This window comes from Pseudophryne corroboree, chromosome 1 (genome assembly GCF_028390025.1).
Source record: "Pseudophryne corroboree isolate aPseCor3 chromosome 1, aPseCor3.hap2, whole genome shotgun sequence".
Classification (NCBI taxonomy): Eukaryota; Metazoa; Chordata; class Amphibia; order Anura; family Myobatrachidae; genus Pseudophryne; species Pseudophryne corroboree.
Genome location: NC_086444.1, coordinates 565,472,298 through 565,497,238, shown reverse-complemented (window position 1 = coordinate 565,497,238; position 24,941 = coordinate 565,472,298). Strand labels below are relative to the sequence as shown.

Here is a 24,941-nt window from a genome sequence, read left to right as displayed (position 1 = left end):
TTTTAAAACTTGGCAAACGTGTTCGGCCCAGACCAAGTAGCTGCTCGGCAGAGTTGTATCGCCGAGACACCCCGGGCAGCCGCCCAGGAAGAGACCACTTTTACGAGTAGAGTGGGCCTTTACGGATTTCGGACACGGCAATCCTGCCGTGGAATAAGCATGCTGGATAGTGAACCTGATCCAGTGTGAAATCGACTGCTTAGAAGCAGGACATCCAACTTTCTTTGGATCATAGAGGACAAACAGGGAGTCGCTTTTCCTGTGACGAGCCGTCCTCTTCGCGTAAATCTTCAAAGTCCTCACTACATCCAAGGCCTTTGAAGTAATTGAGTCAGTAGCCACTGGCACCACAATAGGTTGGTTGATGTGGAAAGCCGACACAACCTTAGGTAGGAACTGTGGACGAGTCCTAAGTTCCGCCCTGTCCTCATGGAAGATCAGATAGGGGCTTTTACAAGATAAAGCCCCCAATTCCGACACGCGTCGTGCAGAAGCCAAGGCCAACAAGGTGACCGCCTTCCACATGAGAAACTTGAGATCAGCCTCCTGTAGAGGCTCAAACCAAGCAGATTGTAGGAACTGCAGCATCACATCAAGATCCCATGGAGCCGTAGGCGCCACAAAGGGAGGCTGGATGTGCAGAACCCCTTTCAAAAAGGTCTGAACCTCAGGAAGAACAGCCAATTGTTTTTGGAAGAAGATGGACAAGGCAGAGATCTGGACCTTGATGGAGCCCAGTCTCAGTCCCATATCCACCACTGCTTGCAGGAAAAGGAGAAAACGTCCCAGTTGAAACTCCACCGCCGGGAACTTCTTGGCCTCACACCAAGAGACATATTTCTTCCAAATGTGATGGTAGTGCTTAGACGTTACCCCCTTCCTGGCCTGTATCAGGGTAGGAAGGACCTCACTCGGGATACCCTTCCGAGCTAAGATCTGGCGTTCAACCTCCATGCCGTCAAACGAAGCCGCGGTAAGTCTTGATAAGCGAACGACCCCTGCAGAAGCAGATCCTCCCGAAGAGGCAAAGGCCGTGGATCTTCCAGAAGATCCAGCAGATCCATGTACCAAGCCCTCCTTGGCCAGTCCGGAGCAATGAGGATTACCAGAACCTTTGTTCTTCTCATGAGTTGAAGAACCTTTGGTATCAGAGGAAGTGGAGGGAACACATACACTGACTTGAACACCCAAGGTGTTACCAGTGCGTCCACCGCCACTGCCTGTGGGTCTCTTGACCTGGAACAGTACATCCGTAGCTTCTTGTTGAGGCGGGAGGCCATCATGTCTATATGAGGAACCCCCCACCAACCGGTTACCTCCTCGAACACCTCTGGATGGAGGCCCCACTTCCCTGGATGGAGATCGTGTCTGCTGAGGAAGCCTGCTTCCCAATTGTCTACGCCCGGAATGAAGATCGCCGACATCGCCAACGCGCGCCTTTCTGCCCAGATGAGGATTTCTGACACCTCTGCCATGGTAGCTCTGCTCTTCGTTCCGCCTTGTCGGTTTATGTAGGCTACTGTGGTCACGTTGTCCGACTGCATCTGAACAGCCCGATCCTGTAGAAGGTGTGCTGCTTGCAGAAGGGCGTTGTAAACGGCCCTGAGTTCCAGGATGTTTTTTGGGAGAAGTGACTCTTGATCCGACCATCATCCTTGAAAGGTTTCCCCCAGAGCGACCGCTCCCCAACCTCTTAGACTTGCATCTGTGGTCAGAAGGATCCAGTCTTGAATTCCGAACCTTTGCCCTTCCAGAAGGTGTAGAAGTTGCAGCCACCAGAGGAGTGAAATCCTGGCTTTTGGAGACAGGCGTATTCTCTTGTGCATGTGTAGGTGAGAGCCTGACCACTGGTCCAAGAGGTCCAGTTGAAAAGGTCGAGCATGAAACCTGCCGTACTACAGAGCCTCGTAGGCGGCAACCATCTTCCCCAGAAGGCGTATGCATTGATGAACTGATACCCGGGTAGGCCGTAGGACATCCCGGACAATTGTTTGAATCACCAATGCTTTGTCGGGAGAAATACCCTCTGCACTTCCGTGTTGAGGATCATTCCCAGGAAAGACAGCCGCCTTGTCGGCTCCAGATGAGACTTCGGAAGGTTCAGGATCCAACTGTGCTTCCTGAGCAGCTGTGTCGTGAGCGCGATGGACCGCAACAACCTCTCCCTGAATGACGCCTTCATCAGAAGATCATCCAGACATGGAATTATGTTCACCCCCTTTTTGCAAAGGAGAACCATCATCTCCGCCATCACCTTGGTGAAGATCCTTGGTGCTGTTGAGAGGCCAAACGGCATCGCCTGGAACTGATAGTGATCGTCCATCAGCGCAAACCTGAGATAAGCTTGATGCGGTGCCCAAATGGGAATGTGGAGGTAAGCATCCTTGATGTCTAGGGACACCAGGAACTCCCCCTCCGACAGCCCTGAAATGAGAGCTCTCAGAGATTCCATCTTGAATTTGAACTCCTTGAGATAAGGGTTCAAAGACTTTAAATTTAGAATAGGCTGTACCGAACCATCCGGTTTCGGTACCACAAAAAGGTTCGAATAATTACCCTTGTTCCGTTGCTGAAGAGGGACCTGAACAATGAAACTCCAGTCTGTACCCCCTGGACACTATATCCAGAACCCAGGGGTCCAGACCCAACAACACCCAGACGTGGCTGAACTGCCGGAGTCTCGCCCCCACCTGACCTTCCTCCAGGCCTAGCTGTCCACCGTCATGCGGAGTGGCATGCTCAGTCCTAGCCACCCTATCAGAAATCTAAGAAATAGTCCCCCTCAGAGAGACTAACCATTCTGGCTCTCTAGTTGGGTTCTGGGCTAAAACAGTGCAATCCTGATTACATGGAATGGAGTCTTCCTGGGAAGACAAATCCTCCGCAGCATATGAAACTGTGTGTGTGTGCACACACAAACACCCCACAAACACACAGGGTATTTTGAGGACAGAGTTTCCCCCCCAAGAATGGCAGAGAGACACAGAGATTGGAGCCAACCCCCACACAGCACTTTTCAGGCAAAGGTAGTCCCTTCCCATCGCTATCTGTGTCCCTTAATAGGTGACACAGCCTTTAAGCAGCCCCCCCCCCCCTCTTCTCCAGCCCCCTGGTACCGTACAGACTGCTGAAGAAAGCTCTGGAGGGACCTGGATCCAGTGAACCGTGGCTGCAGGCAGGAAAAATGGCGCTGAACGCTGCTGGGTCCGCTCTGAGAAGCTCCACCCCCTTTCATGGCGCTGTCTTCCCGCTCACAAGATGATTATACTGGCCGGAGGAATATGCTAACCTGGGTCCGCAGACCCCGACACGCTGAAGAAAAACAGTGCAGGGTCCGGAGCTGGCCCAGGGCGCTCCCTCCCAAGCGCCGCACCGAGGTACTGCTGAGCCTTCCAGGAGCGCGGGAACAACCGCGCTCCTGACCCGTAGCCGCCCTCTTCACACTGTCCCCCCGCTTGCAAGGGGGGACAGCAACTGACTCGCCACACTTCAGCTTCTGAGGGGGTGGCGGCCTGCTGCCGGGGTGAGCGTTCCCCTGCGACGGGGCGCGATCAGACCCCTCTGGAGCCACCGTCCAGTCAGCGGACGCAGTGGCTCAAGACCCCGCAGGGCGGACACTGCTCCCCTCCTTCCAGTCCCATGCTGCAGGGAGGCTGTCGCCAACAGCCTCCCTGTAAAATAAAAAAACCTGAAAGAAAAAATTACTCTTTGCCAGAAGAACTCTGTAGAGCTCCCCTAGCTGTGACCGGCTCCTCTGGGCACATTTTCTAAACTGAGTCTGGTAGGAGGGGCATAGAGGGAGGAGCCAGCCCACACTATTAAACTCTTAAAGTGCCAATGGCTCCTGGTGGACCCATCTATACCCCATGGTACTAATATGGACCTCAGCATCCTCTAGGACGTAAGAGAAACACTGACAAACATATATAAAGTCAGCAATCACACTAGCAGTCAGTCACGTTATATATTAGTCATATATTTGTCATATGAGCATATTATCAACTACGAACACATTTCAAGTACGTAGGAGTACATCTACTGTATTCTGTTCTAGAAAGTTATCTTATCGTATTCAGACGCAATTGCGGAGAAAACCACAGTATTGTACATCAACTCATATGCAATAGGCACTAAACTTAACTATTCGTACTGATAAAAGGTAGATAGAAATTTAGTACTGTATAACCTTTACTCTGTAGAGTGGGATACAGGGAGACTCACCCTACTTCCAGGATCGATCAATACATTAGCAAATGCTGAGTGGATCCAGGCGCTACTAGTGTACACTGCCGGTCAGTGAACGTTAGTGCATGCAGATGCTCATGTCTGCAACCTGGTCTCTAGCGGTAAACTTTAGTGTATACAGACGCAGCTGCCTATGCTGCGACCGAGTCCCCTCGTGGTAGCGTCTGAGACGCAAGTGATGCAATCAGTTCATGGCGGGAGACGCATGGTAACTGGTCATGAACTGGGGGGAGGAGAGGAGAGCGTCTGACTCCCCACCGCTGACATCAACCCTAGGGATCGCAGCCTCAAACTAATCCTGGTGCCTACTGATCCCTATGGCCTAGCGCTGGAGCATTCATTTGACTGAGTCGGTGGACGGGATTATATGGACGAGCCCGTTGCATCCTGGGAGGCCAGAAAGCTTGTGATCATTTGGTGCCAATCCGCTGTCGCTCATCATATCCCAATGTTATCCTATTGATAACCTGTGGACCCTGCCGGAGAAAAGGGAAAGTAATAAAAATGCAGTGAGAGATGTAAAAACCAAGCATCAGCACTAGCATAAGTCACATACAATGCAGAATATTCAATTTAACTGCCATGGGCACTGATATCAACTACAGAGCTCTGTGGAAGAGGCTGGTAGGATGCAGCGCTGAGTATATCCTGCTATGTGGAAAGGTATACAGGGAGAATCAGTCCACAGCTCCCAGACACCTGCACAGCGTCATTATGTGAAGAATGCTGAGGGAGGAGCAGCCCATGGAAGGAAGACCACAGTTGAATGGAAACCTGGGCTACGGGAGGGGCCGCTGGGGAAGCGCTGACCTTCCCAATGCTGAATTTCACCACCGATTCTCCTGGCCATCAAGGGTCCCCAGCGCCAGTGTACATTACAGCCCTGGTGTTCTAGTGCGGCTGCGGGAACACTTAATGGTCCAGGAACACATCAGCGCCGCAGGCCATCTCCCAGGACTGGCGGTTTATGGACTGCACTATACACGGAACCCGCCTTGCCTGTCCCCCAGTGTTATCCGGATGCAGTCCTGCGTGCCCTTGTGCCTCTGCTAAGGTGATTGCCAGGGGTCCCACCAAAATATCCTACCCAGTCGTGATGTTGTGGCCGGTGGGAGTGTTGGAGCATCAGTGCTGGCGTCCTCTGGACTGCCAGGTGCTGATTGCTCAAGGAAAAAATAAAAATCTAAAATAATAAACTGATAAAAAAAATATAACAGCTTGGGATGCAGTCTGCAGCCCCTGTTCAGTGTGACCAGCTCCTGCTGGCAGCAAGAAAACCTGAAGTGCCTGAGAATGGGGGCTGGGTATGAGGGGAGAGGAGCCCAGTGCATCCTGGGTGACTCTCAAGCTTTATTGTTCGATGCCAGTCCTGGTCTCCACCAGCCATACCAAAGGTTAACCCCGTGGTGACCATTGACCCTGAAGAAGAAGAATATATTAAGGGGCCAAAATATTTGTAAATTAAATAACAGGCAGTAATATTTTCATATTAATTGAAGCATATTGATAATGGAAGCACCAATAATATTGCACACTTGTAGCACTTTGAAGTGCTACAAAAATGTATTATTGAGGCACTTGTTGCAATAGGCAATATGGAGCCTAAAGCAGAAATAGGTGCTGGAAGTCCTTCATGTAGAACCAGCCTCAATCTTAAAAAAAAAAAAAAAAATATCAGTGTAGCTGATCTCCAGGTAGTATGTGATTATGTGATAGCTGGCTAAAACAATTATATAGAGGAAGCATAGATTGAAAAAAAAAAAAAAAAAATATGACACCAAGTGTAGTCTGTAGGATATGATTACTGAAAGTTACATTTTATGCATTTTAGGGCACAATTTCAATTTAATTACTGCAACAAAGTTTAACTTGAAATAGACCAAAAAAATAAATTAAAAAAATCCTAAAAACACAATGATGCCTTGGAATGTTTTAGGGCATATTCTACTCAGTGCATTGTTAGGGGTCCAGACCTAGAGTATAATCGTTATGGGTTTGGTATGTTTTGTTCACAGGGACACCATGTCAACATGTTCATAATGTCAACCACAATGTTGACTTGTAACATGTCAATACCGCCAAAATGTCAACTCCCTATTTTAACCTTAACATTTCTATTATAGGCCTTTTGATTGTTGACTTGCTGACTACATCCCATTAGTATGCAGCCAAGATTTGGAGCTGTATGGTGATTTATCACTTAAACATCAAGTACCACATTCCATAGCAGCTCCTTCTTCTGCTCAAATATCAGATACCTACTTAAAATGTGAAAATTAATTTATGCACATTTGTACCACTGCTCTGCATAAAGGTTTACCAGAGTTACAGCAATTGCCTAGGTTATAAAATACAGCAGCCCGTATTCTGGACTCAGAATACATCTAGGGGTTAAAGTAATTGTATGCAAGTTGTGTGAAACATGGCAATTTGGGCAAACTCTGCTACAGATTTAAAGCAGCAATAATTAAAAAGCAAAAAACCAAGCCGGTTTTACATTTAAAATGATTGCCCATGTAAAGCTGCAGCCAAAAATCGCACCCGATTACATAAACTCCTTACAGTCCATTTGGTTATTGCACCGGTCTGAATATTTGGCAGCGCAAAATTATACTCCATTTATATTATGTAATAGTTCAGGGTAAACCTGCTAGCAGAAAATAAACAAACTACAAACATTTGCTGTGAACACACACTTTATTAAAAAAGAGCAATATAACAAAATGTACAATCAGCTAACAAATCACCAAATTCTAACCGTGTGAACATTAAAGGCACTGGCATAAATACAAACCACATATTTATGACTATTTGGCAACTGTGATGTCATGCCATATACAACATTGTTATTTCATGTTCTTTCTTGCTTCTAGCGTCAGGCTAGGGCCACACATAGCGGCCAAGCGGGTCCCGTTCAGTGGGACCTGCTTGGCTGGAAGGAGACTACACATGCAGGCACCCACACATATGCACCAGTCACGCTGCTGCTGGATCCACGGTTGAGCTGGATGACAGGACGGCAGGATTTCAATGTGAATATATGCATTTCAATGTATGTGCCCACAGTGTGTTCTATTGAAATCCTGTGTGTCACTGGCCGGATCCTGTTCTGCGGCATCTCACAGAACAGGATCCGTGTGAACACAAAACCCCCTTCCTGGCCAAGTAGGTCCCTTTCAGCAGGACCCGCTTGGCCGGTATGTGTGGGCCCCAGCCTTATAGCAGAAAGAAAATACCCTACACAACACTCATTAAAACTTCCCATACACCAGCTAATAAACAAGCTATGAAGCAACATAGTTCCTGCTGCAACAGCTGTTAATTGTTGTACATTACCATAAGCACAGGCCAAGGGCCCTTATTGGAGCTTTATTTTAGAAACTGAAAGCTAGATAGACACAAAGGTCTCCATCACCACAGGTTAGTTTTGTTAATAAAATTCCATTGTCAGTGTAAAGCAGAACATATCTACTGAATGGCAAACATGTTTACATTCACTAATGAGTAAAAGGTACGCTATTACAAATCCCGGTTTATTACTCCCCCATTCGCTCGGGAAAAGTCTTGCTTCTCCTCTTCGATAACCAACTCATCTAGGTTATCGTCCACCTCTGAGGAAAGGTCAGTGATGCTGAAGTCAGGCACCTGTAAGAGAAATTGGGTTATTAGAATGCTGCAAGTTTACTGGCCAACCATAACATGATCCTGGAATGGATTTAAACTCTCCCACAGTAAAATAATGCTACACACTCATTACCAAATCCATCCTAAACTACAGAATCTGACAGAGCAAAACCAGTTACCAGGTTTTATAAGACACCACATTTGAATGTGGTCACTTCTACAGATGTGTAACTTGCTAACTTAAACTGTAGTGAATCTTGTAAGTCCACAAAACTTTGTAGAAATGAATAAATTTACTATGGATGTATTCTATTTAGACAGGGTTAGCTCAAGTTACTAGTCTAAAATCTATGACACGGCTTTCCAGGGAGTAACCAGTCCAAGCCCTGAAGGGGTTCCTGCACGTACAGCAGCATCTGTGTGGTTCACAGTGGGATCCAAGTGTGACCACTGCTCTTCCAACAGAGCTCTGCAGCACATCAACTGCAGTTAATTTGCTCTGTCCCAGGAGCCATGCTAACACCTGCAATAGGTGACAGGATGGCCCCTGCCCAGTACCACAAAGTCTGTGCTGCAGCAAGCAATGGCACATCAACTGCTGCTGGACTGTGAGGGGAGACACTGGTGAATGCTCATTCTGCAGACATCAAGAGTCTAACACTGACCGTTGTTACACAGCATAGTTGGAACCCTACCAAGTTATTGCGGGCTCCTGTAGACTGGCTGAGAACTTTATATAAATTTTCATATATACAGGGGAAGGTGGTCTGGTGGGAGCACCAAACTCCATCTTGACTCCAGGTGACTGGAATGAACTTACACTCCTGATGCTTTCTATGGCAGTAGGTTATATATTTGCTGTATACAAACATTTAATAAAGGCTGTGTAATGAAACTTACTTTGCCCATTTTTAGTCTGAAGACTAAAGCTACCATGCACCAGACCAACATCATCTAACCAACTGATTGGAATAAAAGTCTGGTAGCACACGGTATGTGGTGACTGCAATTTGTTTACTGATGGGGGAGGGGAGGAGAAAAAAAAAATGGTGATTTTAGTCAAGTTGTCTAGCACTATGTGACATAAGCCTGTCTGCAGGACAGTTTCAGTGTTTGAGAGCAAGTGGCTAATCATAATTTGCTCCCATAAGTGAGGTCAATGGCTGGTGAAGCACTGGCTAGCATCAGAGCCAGATTTACACACGATTTGCTGGAGAGTTTTAACTATAAAAATTTGAGTAATGCAAGGAGGATAGTTATACATTTTAACATCCAATATTTTTTACTCTGGCTTTAACTTAGAAGTCTGGAGTGTGGCTGTAGCAGGTGAGGCTCTAACTTCCCTGTCTGCATGTCACTGGAATGCAAGTTGGTAATGTATAGGAGCCAGCCAACTAGTTGGATTAAAGATTGGTCTTCTGTATTGCAAAATTGGCAGCTGTGAGATAGTTTTCAGACAGCAACAGAAAGGTTAAGCCAGACTTGCTTAGCACTTCTATTGCAGTGTTAGGGCTAGTGATCAATACTGTTTGACCAGTAGCTTTCACCACCAACTTAAGTCTATAGCTACCAAAGTGATTAAACATTTACTTGTGCTAGTTCAATACAGGTCATACAGTGGTGGCACATTAACACTAATTTTGGGTATTTGATGGAAGTGTAGTTGGGTGTTATCAGAAAACTTAAGGCTTGGTTAACAGAAATCTATGTAAATATAAATTGGCATATTGGGCATAGCCAAAACTATGCACAGGTGGTTTGTGTAATCTGCTTTTATAGTGCTGTATAGGAAACATCTAGAAATATTGCAGAGCTTCCTCAATGAGTCTAACATAACAGAACCCTGCAGGTAATTGTAACTGGAGTACACTTACAACATAGGGCTTGATTCAGTGTTATATACAAAGCTGGACGTTTGCATACAACTGATGAGGGGTTGAGCACACATGCCGTGATACATCTTTGGATGCAGTATAAAGGGATACGGTCACCATTTTCTGGGCCAGATACTGCTACCATTTTCCAGACATACCAAGCTCTTCTGCAGGTTTACTTACCTAGGCAGCAAAGTTTGCATGGCTGTTCTGAGTAATCTTATTCAGAAGGCTGCAACTTCTGATGCAGCACTTGCTGCCAGCATTGCAGACCCAAGTCTCATCTACTCAAATGCCTCTAGGTGGCACTAATCTATTTTCCCCATTGCTGTTGCACCACAAGTAGTTTACAACTTGTAATCAGGCCCATAATATGGACTGAAGTTGGTGGCAACGGTTACATGCCACGAATGACTGTAAACTGGCTGATTGTTGCACTTTACTTGTGACACAACCAACACTGCTCTGGTAAACTGGGCTGAATTAGCTACATAGGGCAGAGCAATTAAAGTACCCTGCGAACCATTATTGGATGACCCTAGCACGGTAAATCTTTATTAGATTAATCTCCTTTAGTTGTGTGGTATACTTTGTGCACACTATTTGTCAAGGACAGTGTATTTAAGTCTCGATACCAATTATCTTCTAAAATTGACCTACATCAATGCAGAAGTCCAAGACCCAGTGAGCCAAGTCATGTGGAACAGTGCAAAAAATAAAAATTATACAAAAACCCCCATTTTCTAGAACATAAGTAAAGTATATTAGGGGCTGCAGACCAAAGGCCCGTTTGTGTAGTGACTTACCTCTTAAGCATTGCACCCACATGATTTGTACTAGATTATGAAGCCACAATTTAATGTGCGTTAGTCGCTTTACACATTATCCAAGAGTAGCAATTGCTATGAAGTACCAGCAAGCTGAACATTTATCCAGTACCATTAGATTTTTGATTACAACTAACAGAACCGTAGAGGAATCTGCAATGTTTGGTTACTGTGGTTAAATACCCCCATCCCAAGTAACTTACTGTCTAGCAGTTGAATTCATACGCAACTAAGGGGTATATTCAATAAGAGCCAGGTCCATTTCGACATGCAGGGGGCAGATTGTGCAGCATGAGGCAGCTGCCCGGAGCCAACAGCGGGCATGATGTCTGCAGCAGCGGAGGAGGCACTACTCATCCCCGTAGCCCGCCACACCACTCCCTGTCTCCTCACCTCAATCAGACTTCAGTTTGTCAGAAAGGGGGCCTCAAAACCTATCAGATTTGGCCCCATTTCCGACTGCAGCGGGTGGATCGGTGAGTTTCCCGACTTGTTAGAAAAAAAAATGTGCTCCTATTGAATAGGTCAGAACCCCTTCCGACCTATTCCAGTCAGAAACTGCCATCTTTCCAACAAGACAGCAGTTTCTGACTTATTAAATACAGCCCTAAGTAGAATTGGGATTTAAAAGCTTAATCATAAACAGACCATTATTGCAGAAATATTTATTCATGATACAAAAGTGCACAAGATAACAGACAATGTGTAGTGGCCTAAACATAATAAGTATAAAGTTTAATTTAGTAATATTTGTAAGGTATCCAGCACATAACATGTAAGAGTTCTGTAGTGCATTGTCAGGACTACTGGTGCCTCAGAGGAGACAGGCAAGTATACAGTAAAGCTGCTACTTCACAATGGTGATAGCCTACTTAAGTGAATTTGGTACAAAGTGATTTTGTAGACTGAAGCATGATTCAATCCTCGTTAGCAGAGTCAGCCACATCAGCTTCTTGCTCCCCATGTGGGCAGCCAGCCATCTGTGGGTAAAAAGGACCTACCAGCCAGTTTAGTGGTGTGTTGTTAACCAAGTAGTCCATTACATCATCCATAGAATTCTTCATTTTTGTAAATTGCTCCTTGCTAGTGGTTAAGAGGCCATCAGAAATTTCTCTGAAGGAAGAGGCAGAACGGAAGTTCTGATAGACATCTGCAGCCATGGCACTGATGTTGTGAGCTTTGTTCTGGATGTTTTGTGGAAGGCCTTGAACACTGGTCACCAGGGAAAGACATGTGGTTTGTAGTTGTTGGGTCAAATTCTGGACAATAGTCAAAGTGCGTGATTCAATTTGCTGTGGAACAGAAGTTTGTATTAGAGCATCATAATCACTTTAAGGGTGTAAGCTATTGAGTACTTCTCAGACACGTGGCATTTACGCTAGACTCCTGTTATGGTACTTTACCTCTGTGCTTTCATTCTCCCCACTAGCTTGCTGTCCTGTGTTTTTTGTCCATTCCACCCACGCATTATACATCTTATCCTGTGCATCATGGATTTTCTGATTGGCACCATTCATGTTCTTTCTTGCAAATTCAATCTGGGAAAATAAAGTGCCTTTAAGAGTTCAGTGGCATATCAATAATCGGTATAGTGCGGCACACAGGACAAGGGGGCCCACACTGCATTTTTTTTTTTTTTTTTTAAATACTCCTCTACAGGGCCCCTTGCATCCCAGGCAGTAGCATCTCCTAACACCTCTGGTAAATGGCACAGCAGTAATGAGTTTATATATTTGCATATGCACAGTAAGAAAATCTCTGGGAAAAATAGCTGCTGCATCATTTACCTGGAGATTTGTGCATACATAGAGTATCCCTCTGGGGCTCAGATAATATTGGACTGATTGATGCTTGTTGCAGAGGAGGGAGCCCCAATGGAGGCTAGATGCAAGCCTACTGTTACACACCAGTGGCTCAGTCCCTCACCTTGAAATATTCTAGCTGTTGCTTTTTAAAGAAAAAGTCCTTTAAAGCTGTAGGTATTACAGCAAGAGCTACTGGCAGGTGGTGGTCATGTTATTTATGGTCACAAATCATATCATTCACAACTAACCAAATAAACAGTATTATGCAGCTGAATAATGGCTTCCTGGCTTCTGCATTTAGCATCCTTCATTAGTGTCAGGGCTTGCTGATAACCACGTTTACGGGCCTTGGTAGAGAGTGATCCCAAACGGACATAATAACTTGGTTTTCCAGTTGCCAATTCAAACCCCTCTGTTTTTGTTGCTTCCTTGGCTGCAAAGTAATTACGAAAAGCTGGTCAGTGGTACAATAACAACTGTATGGTTATAAAAGAATACTTTGTGGTTCGTTAGGCAAAGTGTCATACAAAATACATCAATGGTCTCTACTATGAATGTACTTCTCTCAGCTTCAGCTTACCCAGCTCTTCATCAGTTGGTGGCAGGTACTGTTCTAGAAGCGTTTCAGACTTTGTCAGTGCAGTATCAACATGGCTGCTCACCATCTGTACTACACTGCTCCCCAGAACGGTGTTAATGCTGCCATTCACAACAGCCTTTGTCATCTCTACACTTTCCTGCACAGCTCCTTTAGTTTTACAGACTACTCCTGAGATACTCTGTAGGACAATATCCTTTGCACCAAAAACTGCCTCAGAGACATTGGAGACAACCTAAAAGGAAGATTACTGAAAGTTAGATGTTAAACACAACATATCTGTTAAGAGTAATATGCTTATTTTAAAAAGTTGTTATACTATTGTGCTGTAACGTTACCTTGTCAGTAGGCTGATATAGAATTGTCAGCTTCACCTCTATCTTATCCAATCCTATACATGCAATGTTGTTAGCAATAGCAACTAAACAGGGGAAAGAAAGAACAAAAAAAAAAACCCAGTCATTCTGATGCAACAGTACATTGCAATAAGTGTGCCAAGTTCATGGTGAACACAAAGCAAGCATCTGAAATAGACGACATTTAACCTACTTCCTATGCTAGTAGCTAGGATAATGTAAGCAGGCTTGTTCCTTGCACAGAAAGGAATGCTGTTGAACAGTGGCTCTACTTTAAAACTTCTACTGGGAAGGAAAGATGGAAAGATTATATCACATAAGGTGGAAGTCATTAGCATGCCTTCCAATTGTTGGGACTGTCCAGCTGTCCCACCGTAGGAGAGGGTGCTTTTAAGATATTCACTTGATGCTGGCTGTTTATCATGCCCATTAAGTGTTGGGTTTAGCTGCATAAAGCAGCTAAGCCAGACGAAACAAAGGGGTGCGATCATGAAAAGTGCTGTTTGAGCACACAAACAGGTCACTTTTTCATACAGGGGGCTGCAAGCTGAAATGGTCTACCCCATGGCTCAGCACACCTGAACAGAACAATTTAATTACTTCACTGGGCGCCATGTAGTGGTGACTGTATGGAGAAAAATGAATTTACCAAAGTTTTTTTTTTTTTTTATTATTTATATTAAGGAAATACTAGATTGAACAGACTTCAGTATTTGACAGTGTGAAAGAGCACAGGGAAGTCAATGCACATGAGACTTTACGTACTAAACCTTGGAGAGCAATAAGCTGAGAGGGAAAGTACCAACCAGCTCCTGTCATTTTCAAAACACAGCCTGTATGAAGACAGGAGCAGATTGGCAGGTACTTTCTAGTCCCTATACCTTGTTCCTCCTCATTCCACTCCCCTTGCACCCACAGGTTGTAGTGACAGTGTAAAAGAGATTAGTTACATCACATTATTATGACCACCTCCTACATTTGAGGTCAGCAACACAATCCTTAAAGTCAGCCACATGCCATGCACTGGCTTGGTTGGTGTATCGTGACTGGACAAACAGCACCATTGCAAATAACCAACGTGGAAACTGCAGAGCACCACATTCCATTGATGCAGGAGATGAACATTAGCTATGAAGGCCAACCAACACTACAGTTGAGCAACGCATCATCAAAACGAACATAGGGCTACCAGACGAGTCTAAAGTGACAGTTCTGCCCATCTAGCTGCTGTCCATGCTGCACACAGCAGTTATGCTAAGATCAGTCAGCAAACGATAATAACAAGATATTAGCAGTCTGAGAAATACACTCGGATACCCTGGTGAGAAGGGTCGTGCACGGGCGCATGTCTCACAAGCATTCTGCTTAGCATCACTCAACTCCTGTCGCTCCAACACCCGACAAAACACTTATGTCCGTGTCCGCCAGCACAACCCTTCTCTCTACAAGACTTTCACTTTAAGGAGGACAGGACAACCACACCAGGGATTGACTCCCTCATCAGTGCCTGCTATAACATCTACAACACTGCAGCAATCTAACCCTACATCAGCAGGTAGTTGGGGTGGCTGCAGTCATTGCACCCACGTCAATTACACAGTATGCAAAGCACCTTCTGCAGTACCCTAGTTACAGCCCGGGTACTTTATCTCTCGCCAAGGCTTAATATAACTGCCCATGGAGCCAACATTTGCAGATTAGAGTAACCCAAATAAGAGTGATAAACATACTCTGAGGCTCCAGTCTCTGCAGGATTGGCATGGCACTAGTCACAGCCACCGACGTGATGGTCGTCACACTTATTTCAGCAACATCACACACGGATTTCAAATACGGATGATTATCTTTGGTGTGTATATAAGCAGAAGACACCAGGTCATACGTAGAGCTCACCAAGGGGAGATTAATCAGCCTTGCCACCACATTCTATGGGAGAAACAACCATGATTAGTACACTACAGTCCAGTTCTTCACTTAACCTGGGGGGGGGGGGGGGGGGGGGGGGATCAGGTGGGAGCGCTATTATTTCCATTATAGTTAGAATTTATTTAGATTCCATCTTTAAGTAAACATTGTTTTGTTATCACAGCCATAAACAGATTTGTAATTAAAACCGAGACTTGAGTTATAGCAGTGTGGTAAACTAACCATTTGCACCAGTCATATGCAGGACGCCAAGTGACCCAGAAACTGCAACAAACACACACGAACTGGCTGCACTTTAAAGGGGGATGTATTTGCAGAAGCCCATGACCATTACACAGGGGGGAGTGGGGACTGGGGCTAATATCCCATCTGTACATATGTGAAATTCCCAGACTGCAGTTACGGATAACGCTAGTAATACATACAACGCACATCTCCTTCCCTGAATACCCAGTATAAACATTAGGTAGACCAGTGAGGAACAGCGAGGAGTATACTGTACGGAGACGCGATAATCACAGCACTTCCACACTACAGGCATTCATGATACCCATTCTCCAGTAACACCGACAGTATATGGAGTGTGTGCACATAGTTACCTGTTGCTGCTGTACGGTATCAGCCATATCGAGAGTCAACAACCTAGGGAACATATCATACAGACATGTGAGAGCATGGAACGCAGCGGTCACTGCTACACACGCCACATGGGCACTATAAGACAGGAGGCAACACCTGCGTACACTCACCTCACCCAAAAAGCACAACTACAACCGCTCAAGAACCGAATAACACAGTACGCAGGAGTCGCTAATTTATAGGACGCTAGGTCACGCCCAGCTCTCACAAGCCCGTCACCTCGAGCCTTCCCGGCTATCAGCTGACTAATGAGACAGTCGTGGTGATGTCACCCAGTCTGCGCGTCTCACTCCGCTTTACTGATGGAGTCGTTAGGAAGGAGGTCGGCGGTCTCGCTGGCAGGCTAGAGACCAGCACCAGTCAAGGGTCAAGGATAATATACAGACCCTCCAACATGACCTGCCCCACTAGGTACAAAATGCTCTGTTTCTGGACTTCCCTCTTAATTTATGATTTCCATCACCTGTGTTGAACTAGTTAAACGGTAAGAAAGCTGTTTCTTCACAGGTGATGGCAATAATAAATTAAGAGGGAAGTCCAGAAACAGAGCATTTTGTACCTAGTGGGGCGGGTCATGTTGAAGGGTATGAATATAGTCAGACTACATGTCTACAAACACGAGTTATATAAATATAATGTGAAACTGGGACTCATTTTTGTAATAGAAGATAGCAGTAGTTTATCCTTCCACTTTCTCCAAATTCGGGACTCTTGTGAGACAGAGCCGTCTTTTCGTAGGGGCACAATGGGCAGTTGCCCAATGGCCCAGGAGTATAAGGGCCCTAGGCTGATAGCTGAGGGCACCCTTTTTCCAAGGGTGCCAGATTTATGAAAATCGACCCTGGGGATCTGGAGATATCTGACTTCAAAGCAGTGGTCCCCAACCGAGCATGTTAATTGCTCTTCCCAGCCAGATATCTCAGGTTCTGTCTGATTTATGCCTAATGGGCCCTACACACATACTGATCCGCCACCGAGCTGCCCGACGGCGGATATGGCGACCCGAAGGCGGGGGGGAGGTGACGGGGGGAGTGAAGTGCGCGCTAATATGGACAATCTCGTCCATATTGGCCTACATGCATAAGTGACGGGGCACCAACGATTAACGAGCGCAGGGCCGTGCAACGTTAATCGTTGGTGCTTACACACAGAACAATATGAACGAGTTCTCGTTCATTTATGAACGAGAACGTTCATATCGTTCTGTTTTATCTGCCAGTGTGTAGGGCCCATAATACACACTGGGCAACTTGTCCTGTGTGCTAAGCAGTTTAGGTTAGCACAGATCGCTATACACACAGCGATGTGTGCTGAGCGAGATGTGCTGACCAGTGATCTTTATGCACATGCTAGGTGATCTAACTAGATCTTGCCTGCATGTGCGGGTGAATACGACGCTCAGGACTGCGCCTCACCATCGCTATGGGGTGTACACACGAGGCGATCCTTATTTAATTTCTAAGCGATCTAGACAGATCGCTTAGAAAATAGGCAAAAATTTCCCCATGTATATGGGGCATTAGAGTTGTTCTGAGGGTATACTGCAAAAGCTGTGACTCTCCCCTTTGGTAGACATTGGCAGCTTGTCTCTACTATGCCCAGAACCAGAGATATTAGCCTTCCAGCAGCTGGTCCTGCTCCAGCTCCACACGCCTGGTGTGCAGTTTTATATTTTCTCTTACATCCTTGGGGTTACTGGGAATCCATTTAGTACCATGGGGTATAGACGGGTTCACTAGGAGCCTTGGGCACTTTAAGAAATTGATAGTGTGCGCTGGCTCCGCCCTCTATGCCCCTCCTACCAGACTCAGTTTATAAAATGTGCCCGGAGGAGCCGGTCACGTCGCTGGAAGCTCCTGAAGAGTTTTCTGCATTTATTTTGTATGTTTGCTATTTTCAGGCAGGACTGGATGGCACCAGCCTGCCTGCTTCGTGGGACTTGGGGGGGGGGGGCAACCTCTTGAAGGGTTAATGGTCCCGTTCCCCGCTGACAGGACACTAGCTCCTGAGGGAACTATTCGCAAGCCCCACCAAGGCGAGCCAGAAGATAGAAGAGTGGTAAGTACTAAGCCGGCGCCCCGGTTAGCGGGTGGCCTGACATTATGGCGGCATGAGGGTATGGAGACGCACGGCTTCTACGTGGGGCGGCTGGAACTCCAGACTCAATACACAGTGCAGAAGCACTGCTTCTGAGGGAGCGAACTGAGTCTAAGTACACTGCGTGTGTATGCAGTACACAGACTGGCATTACAGACTTAAAAGGGGGGCTGACTCCATTTTAATAACTAAAATTACCTCAGCCAGTATACAAAAATGCGGGAAGACCGTGCGCCATTGGAGGGGTGGGGCTTCACTATGAGAGGATCCAGCAGCTCACCAGCGCCATTTTCCATCTGCAGTGGACACAGACGCTGACTGACAGGGACGTGCAGCTCCTCCGGAGAGACTCCAGATTACCTCAGCGGTACCAGGGGGTCAGAGCAGGGGGGGAGCGCTTTCTAGTGTACTAAGGGGGTCATTCCGACCTGTTTGCACACTACCGTTTTTCGCAGCGATCAGGTCACAACTGAACATGCGTATGCACCGCAATGCACAGGCGTGTCGTACGGGTACAAAGCGGATCGTTGCTGAGCAATGGATTTAACGAAGAATCCATTCACACAGCTGATCGCAAGGAGATTGACAGGAAGAAGGCGTTTATGTGTGTCAACTGACCGTTTTCTGGGAGTGTTTGGGAAAATGCAGGCGTGTCCAAGTGTTTGCAGGACGGATGTCTGACATCAATTCTGGGACCAGACAGGCTGAAGTGATCGCAAGGGCTGAGTAAGTTCAGACCTACTCAGAAACTGCACAAAATGTTTTTGCAGAGCTCGGCTGCACAGGCGTTCGCACACTTGCAAAGTGAAAATACACTCCCCCATAGACGGCGACTATCTGATCGCAGCGCTGCAAAAAGTAGCTAGTGAGCGATCAACTCGGAATGACCCCCTTAGTCCCCAATCTGTGTACTTAGTTTGCGACCAGTAGCGGAACTTGCTACGGGCAAGCAGGATTTTTGCCCGGGGCACCGCCTTCCGGAGGGCGCCACCATGGCAAGATCCGCTACTGGTGCCGCCTGGTGCTGTGTAGATGCGGTGCTGTGCGGTGCGCAATGAAGTCATCATGCACCGCACTGCATTATGGGAGCGGTACATAGACGCTAGAGGTCATAATTGATCTCTAGTGCCTATGCGGTGCTATGGGAGAGACGTCATGAGATGGAGGGCAGCAGCGGCCGGGAAGCAGGAGCGGGGATTGTGAGTATTCATTTTTTTAAATTTATTTTTTAAGCGGCGCAACTAGGGGGCACAACTCTACAGGGGGCACAGTACTGGGGGCAATACTACTGGGGGGCACAACTCTACAGGGGGCATAGTACTGGGGATAATACTACTGGGGGCACAACTCTACAGGGGGTACAGTACTGAGGACACAACTACTTAGGGCACAGCTACAGGGGGCATAACTTACCACGCCCCTATTTTTTCGCTTTGGGCGCCACAAGATCTAGATCCAGCCCTGTCGCGACACAGCTAAGCTTGGCATTAGCAGTAAGGGCGCTGTGTGCTGGCTCCATCTTATCTCTGTGTCTCTCTGGTAGGGCTCTTTGTGGGTTAATTGTGCATTTAACCTGTTCCTGTGTGTGTGTGCTATCACTGTCACAGTATGTCAAAGAGTGTGTTCCATGTAAGGCACAGTATTCCTCTTCTCCAGGGTGTTCACTGCAGTGTACTCAGTGCAGTGTACCCTCCCATTCTAGCGGGGCAGAGCCAGCTTGGCTTGATTCCATTAGGGTAATGATTTCCAATATTTCTTCTAAATTGTCCCGCAATGAGAAAGAGACGCAATACTTAAGACAATCAATGACTGAGTTTATGAACTGAAACTCAGTACCCAAATCAGCGTCTCAGTCCCCTGCCATTTGTCCGCAAAAATGTCCCTTGGCCCATATCCTGCAGTCTGTCTCTGATGATGACGGGTCAGACATGGAGGAGGGGGAGGTGGACTCAGAGGATAGAAGCTATCAGAGACGTTCTGCATATCCCTGATAAGGTAACAGAGGAGACTGAGGAATCTTATTTTAATATAAAAAAAGAAATCCTCAGCCACTTTTCCTGTGTCAAAGGAACTAAATACCCCGTTTGAAGAACCGTGGGTAAATCCTGATAGGAAATTTCAAGTCCCTAAAAGGTTGATATCATATTTTCTCTGACGTCCTAAGTGGATGCTGGGGACTCCGTCAGGACCATGGGGAATAGCGGCTCCGCAGGAGACAGGGCACAAAAGAAAAAGCTTTAGGATCAGGTGGTGTGCACTGGCTCCTCCCCCTATGACCCTCCTCCAAGCCTTAGTTAGATTTTTGTGCCCGGCCGAGAAGGGTGCTCTCCTAAAGAGCTGCTTAGAGTAAAAGTTTGTTAGGTTTTTTATTTTCAGTGAGTCCTGCTGGCAACAGGCTCACTGCTACGAGGGACTTAGGGGAGAGAAGTGAACTCACCTGCGTGCAGGATGGATTGGCTTCTTAGGCTACTGGACACCATTAGCTCCAGAGGGAGTCGGAACACAGGTCTCACCCTGGGGTTCGTCCCGGAGCCGCGCCGCCGACCCCCCTTGCAGATGCCGAAAAGTGAAGGTCCAGAAACGGCGGCAGAAGACTCTTCAGTCTTCATAAGGTAGCGCACAGCACTGCAGCTGTGCGCCATTGTTGTCAGCACACTTCATAGCAGCGGTCACTGAGGGTGCAGGGCGCTGGGGGGGGGGCGCCCTGGGCAGCAATGATAGTACCTTATTCTGGCTAAAAATACATCACATATAGCCCCTGGGGGCTATATGGATGTATTTAACCCCTGCCAGGTCTCAGAAAAACGGGAGAAGAAGCCCGCCGAAAAGGGGGCGGGGCCTATTCTCCTCAGCACACAGCGCCATTTTCCCTCACAGAAATGCTGGTGGGAAGGCTCCCAGGCTCTCCCCTGCACTGCACTACAGAAACAGGGTTAAAACAGAGAGGGGGGGCACTTATTTGGCGATATGTATATATATATTAAAATGCTATAAGGGAAAACACTTATATAAAGGTTGTCCCTGTATAATTATAGCGTTTTTGGTGTGTGCTGGCAAACTCTCCCTCTGTCTCCCCAAAGGGCTAGTGGGGTCCTGTCCTCTATCAGAGCATTCCCTGTGTGTGTGCTGTGTGTCGGTACGTGTGTGTTGACATGTATGAGGACGATGTTGGTGAGGAGGCGGAGCAATTGCCTGAAATGGTGATGTCACTCTCTAGGGAGTCGACACCGGAATGGATGGCTTATTTAAGGAATTACGTGATAATGTCAACACGCTGCAAGGTCGGTTGACGACATGAGACGGCCGGCAAACAAATTAGTACCTGTCCAGGCGTCTCAAACACCGTCAGGGGCTGTAAAACGCTCATTTACCTCAGTCGGTCGACACAGACACTGACACTGACTCCAGTGTCGACGGTGAAGAAACAAACGTATTTTCCTTTAGGGCCACACGTTACATGTTAAGGGCAATGAAGGAGGTGTTACATATTTCTGATACTACAAGTACCACAAGAAGGGTATTATGTGGGGTGTGAAAAAACTACCTGTAGTTTTTCCTGAATCCGATAAATTAAATGAAGTGTGTGATGATGCGTGGGTTTCCCCCGATAGAAAATTATTGGCGGTATACCCTTTCCCGCCAGAAGTTAGGGCGCGTTGGGAAACACCCTTTAGGGTGGATAAGGCGCTCACACGCTTATCAAAACAAGTGGCGGTACCGTCTCCAGATAGGGCCGCCCTCAAGGAGCCAGCTGAGAGGCTGGAAAATATCCTAAAAAGGTATATACACACATACTGGTGTTATACTGCGACCAGCGATCGCCTCAGCCTGGATGTGCAGCGCTGGGGTGGCTTGGTCGGATTCCCTGACTGAAAATATTGATACCCTTGACAGGGACAGTATTTTATTGACTATAGAGCATTTAAAGGATGCATTTCTATATATGCGAGATGCACAGAGGGATATTTGCACTCTGGCATCAAGAGTAAGTGCGAAGATGTTTATGGACACGACAGTGGTCAGGTGATGCAGATTCCAAACGGCACATGGAAGTATTGCCGTATAAAGGGGAGGAGTTATTTGGGGTCGGTCCATCGGACCTGGTGGCCTCGGCAACAGCTGGAAAATCCACCCTTTTTACCCCAAATCACATCTCAGCAGAAAAAGACACCGTCTTTTCAGCCTCAGTCCTTTCGTCCCCATAAGGGCAAGCGGGCAAAAGGCCAGTCATATCTGCCCAGGGATAGAGGAAAGGGAAGAAGACTGCAGCAGGCAGCCTATTCCCAGGAACAGAAGCCCTCCACAGCTTCTGCCAAGTCCTCAGCATGACGCTGGGGCCGTACAAGCGGACTCAAGTGTGGTGGGGGGTCGTCTCAAGAGTTTCAGCGCGTAGTGGGCTCACTCGCAAGTGGACCCCTGGATCCTACAAGTAGTATCCCAGGGGTACAGACTGGAGATTCGAGACGTCTCCCCCTCGCAGGCTCCTGATGTCTGCTTTACCAACGTCTTCCTCCGACAGGGAGGCAGTATTGGAAACAATTCACAAGCTGTATTCCCAGCAGGTGATAATCAAAGTACCCCTCCTACAACAAGGAAAGGGGTATTATTCCACACTATATTGTGGTACTGAAGCCAGACGGCTCGGTGAGACCTATTCTAAATGGGAAATCTTTGAACACTTACATACAAAGGTTCAAATCAAGATGGAGTCACTCAGAGCAGTGATAGCGAACCAGGAAGAAGGGGACTATATGGTGTCCCTGGACATCAAGGATGCTTACCTCCATGTCCCAAATTGCCCTTCTCACCAAGGGTACCTCAGGTTCGTGGTACGGAACTGTCACTATCAGTTTCAGACGCTGCCGTTTGGATTGTCCACGGCACCCGGGTCTTTACCAAAGTAATGGCCGAAATGATGATTCTTCTTCAAAGAAAAGGCATCTTAATTATCCCTTACTTGGACGATCTCCTGATAAGGGCAAGGTCCAGAGAACAGTTGGAAGTCGGAGTAGCACTATCTCAAGTAGTTCTACGACAGCACGGGTGGATTCTAAATATCCAAAATCGCAGCCGTTTCCGACGACACGTCTGCTGTTCCTAGGGATGGTTCTGGACACAGTCCAGAAAAAGGTGTTTCTCCCGAAGGAGAAAGCCAGGGAGTTATCCGAGCTAGTCAGGAACCTCCTAAAACCAGAAAAAGTGTCAGTGCATCATTGCACAAGAGTCCTGGGAAAAATGGTGGCTTATTACGAAGCGATTCCATTCGGCAGATTCCACGCAAGAACTTTTCAGTGGGATCTGCTGGACAAATGGTCCGGATCGCATTTTCAGATGCATCAGCGGATAACCCTATCTCCAAGGACAAGGGTGTCTCTCCTGTGGTGGTTACAGAGTGCTCATCTTCTAGAGGGCCGCAGATTCGGCATTCAGGATTGGATGCTGGTGACCACGAAGGCCAGCCTGAGAGGCTGGGGAGCAGTCACACAGGGAAAAAATTTCCAGGGAGTGTGATCAAGTCTGGAGATTTTTCTCCACATAAATATACTGGAGCTAAGGGCAATTTACAATGCTCTAAGCTTAGCAAGACCTCTGCTTCAAGGTCAGCCGGTATTGATCCAGTGGGACAACATCACGGCAGTCGCCCACGTAAACAGACAGGGCGGCACAAGAAGCAGGAGGCAATGGCAGAAACTGCAAGGATTTTTCGCTGGGCGGAAAATCATGTGATAGCACTGTCAGCAGTGTTCATTCCGGGAGTGGACAACTGGGAAGCAGACTTCCTCAGCAGGCACAACCTCCACCCGGGAGAGTGGGGACTTCATCGGGAAGTCTTCCACATGATTGTGAACCGTTGGAAACCAAAGGTGGACATGATGCCGTCCCGCCTGAACAAAAAACTGGACAAGTATTGCGCCAGGTCAAAAGACCCTCAGGCAATAGCTGTGGACGTTCTGGTAACACCGTGGGTGTACCAGTCGGTGTATGTCTTCCCTCCTCTGCTTCTCATACCCAAGGTATTGAGAATTATAAGACGTAGAGGAGTAAGAACTATACTCGTGGCTCCGGATTGGCCAAGAAGGACTTGGTACCCGGAACTTCAATAGATGCTCACAGAGGACTCATGGCCTCTGCCGCTAAGAAGGGACTTGCCTCAGCAAGTACCATGTCTGTTCCAAGACTTACCGCGGCTGCGTTTGACGGCATGGCGGTTGAACGCCGGATCCTAAGGGAAAAAGGCATTCCGGAAGAGGTCATTCCTACCCTGGTCAAAGCCAGGAAGGAGGTGACCGCACAACATTATCACCACATGTGGCGAAAATATGTTGCGTGGTGTGAGGCCAGGAAGGCCCCATGAAGAAATTTCAACTCAGTCATTTCCTGCATTTCCTGCAAACAGGAGTGTCTATGGGCCTCAAATTGGGGTCCATTAAGGTTCAAATTTCGGCCCTGTCGATTTTCTTCCAGAAAGAATTGGCTTCAGTTCCTGAAGTCCAGAAGTTTGTCAAGGGAGTACTGCATATACAACCCCCTTTTGTGCCTCCAGTGGCACTGTGGGATCTCAACGTAGTTCTGGGATTCCTAAAATCACATTGGTTTAAACCGCTCAAATCTGTGGATTTGAAATATCTCACAGGGAAAGTGACCATGCTGTTGGCCATGGCCTCGGCCAGGCGAGTGTCAGAATTGGCGGCGTTTGTCTCAAAAAAGCCCATATCTGATTGTCCATTCGGACAGGGCAGAGCTGCGGACTCATCCCCAGTTTCTCCCTAAGGTGGTGTCAGTGTTTCACCCGAACCAGCTTATTGTGGTACCTGCGGCTACTAGGGACTTGGAGGACTCCAAGTTGCTAGATGTTGTCAGGGCCCTGAAAATATAGTTTCCAGGACGGCTGGAGTCAGGAAAACTGACTTGCTGTTATCCTGTATGCACCCAACAAACTGGGTGCTTTT

At 47.1% G+C, this 24,941-nt stretch overlaps 1 protein-coding gene across 2 annotated transcripts; it reads right to left on the bottom strand.

The window, feature by feature from the left end:
• Positions 1 to 6,923: 6,923 nt before the first annotated feature.
• On the bottom strand, positions 6,924 to 16,120 carry PLIN2 (perilipin 2). 2 transcript variants are annotated; one of them, XM_063914176.1, is made up of 9 exons: positions 16,005 to 16,120; positions 15,855 to 15,897; positions 15,060 to 15,255; positions 13,312 to 13,394; positions 12,956 to 13,208; positions 12,624 to 12,808; positions 11,974 to 12,108; positions 11,572 to 11,862; positions 6,924 to 7,890 (listed from the first exon to the last, which is right to left on the bottom strand). In XM_063914176.1, exons 2-9 carry the CDS (start codon positions 15,879 to 15,881, stop codon positions 7,765 to 7,767), a joined length of 1,296 nt encoding a protein of 431 aa, XP_063770246.1. In that variant the 5' UTR covers positions 15,882 to 15,897; positions 16,005 to 16,120; the 3' UTR covers positions 6,924 to 7,764. The 2 variants fall into 2 exon arrangements, with proteins under 2 accessions (XP_063770246.1, XP_063770247.1); XM_063914177.1 differs by lacking the exon at positions 6,924 to 7,890 and having other exon boundaries at positions 11,221 to 11,862; positions 16,005 to 16,114.
• Between the last annotated feature and the right edge of the window lie 8,821 nt (positions 16,121 to 24,941).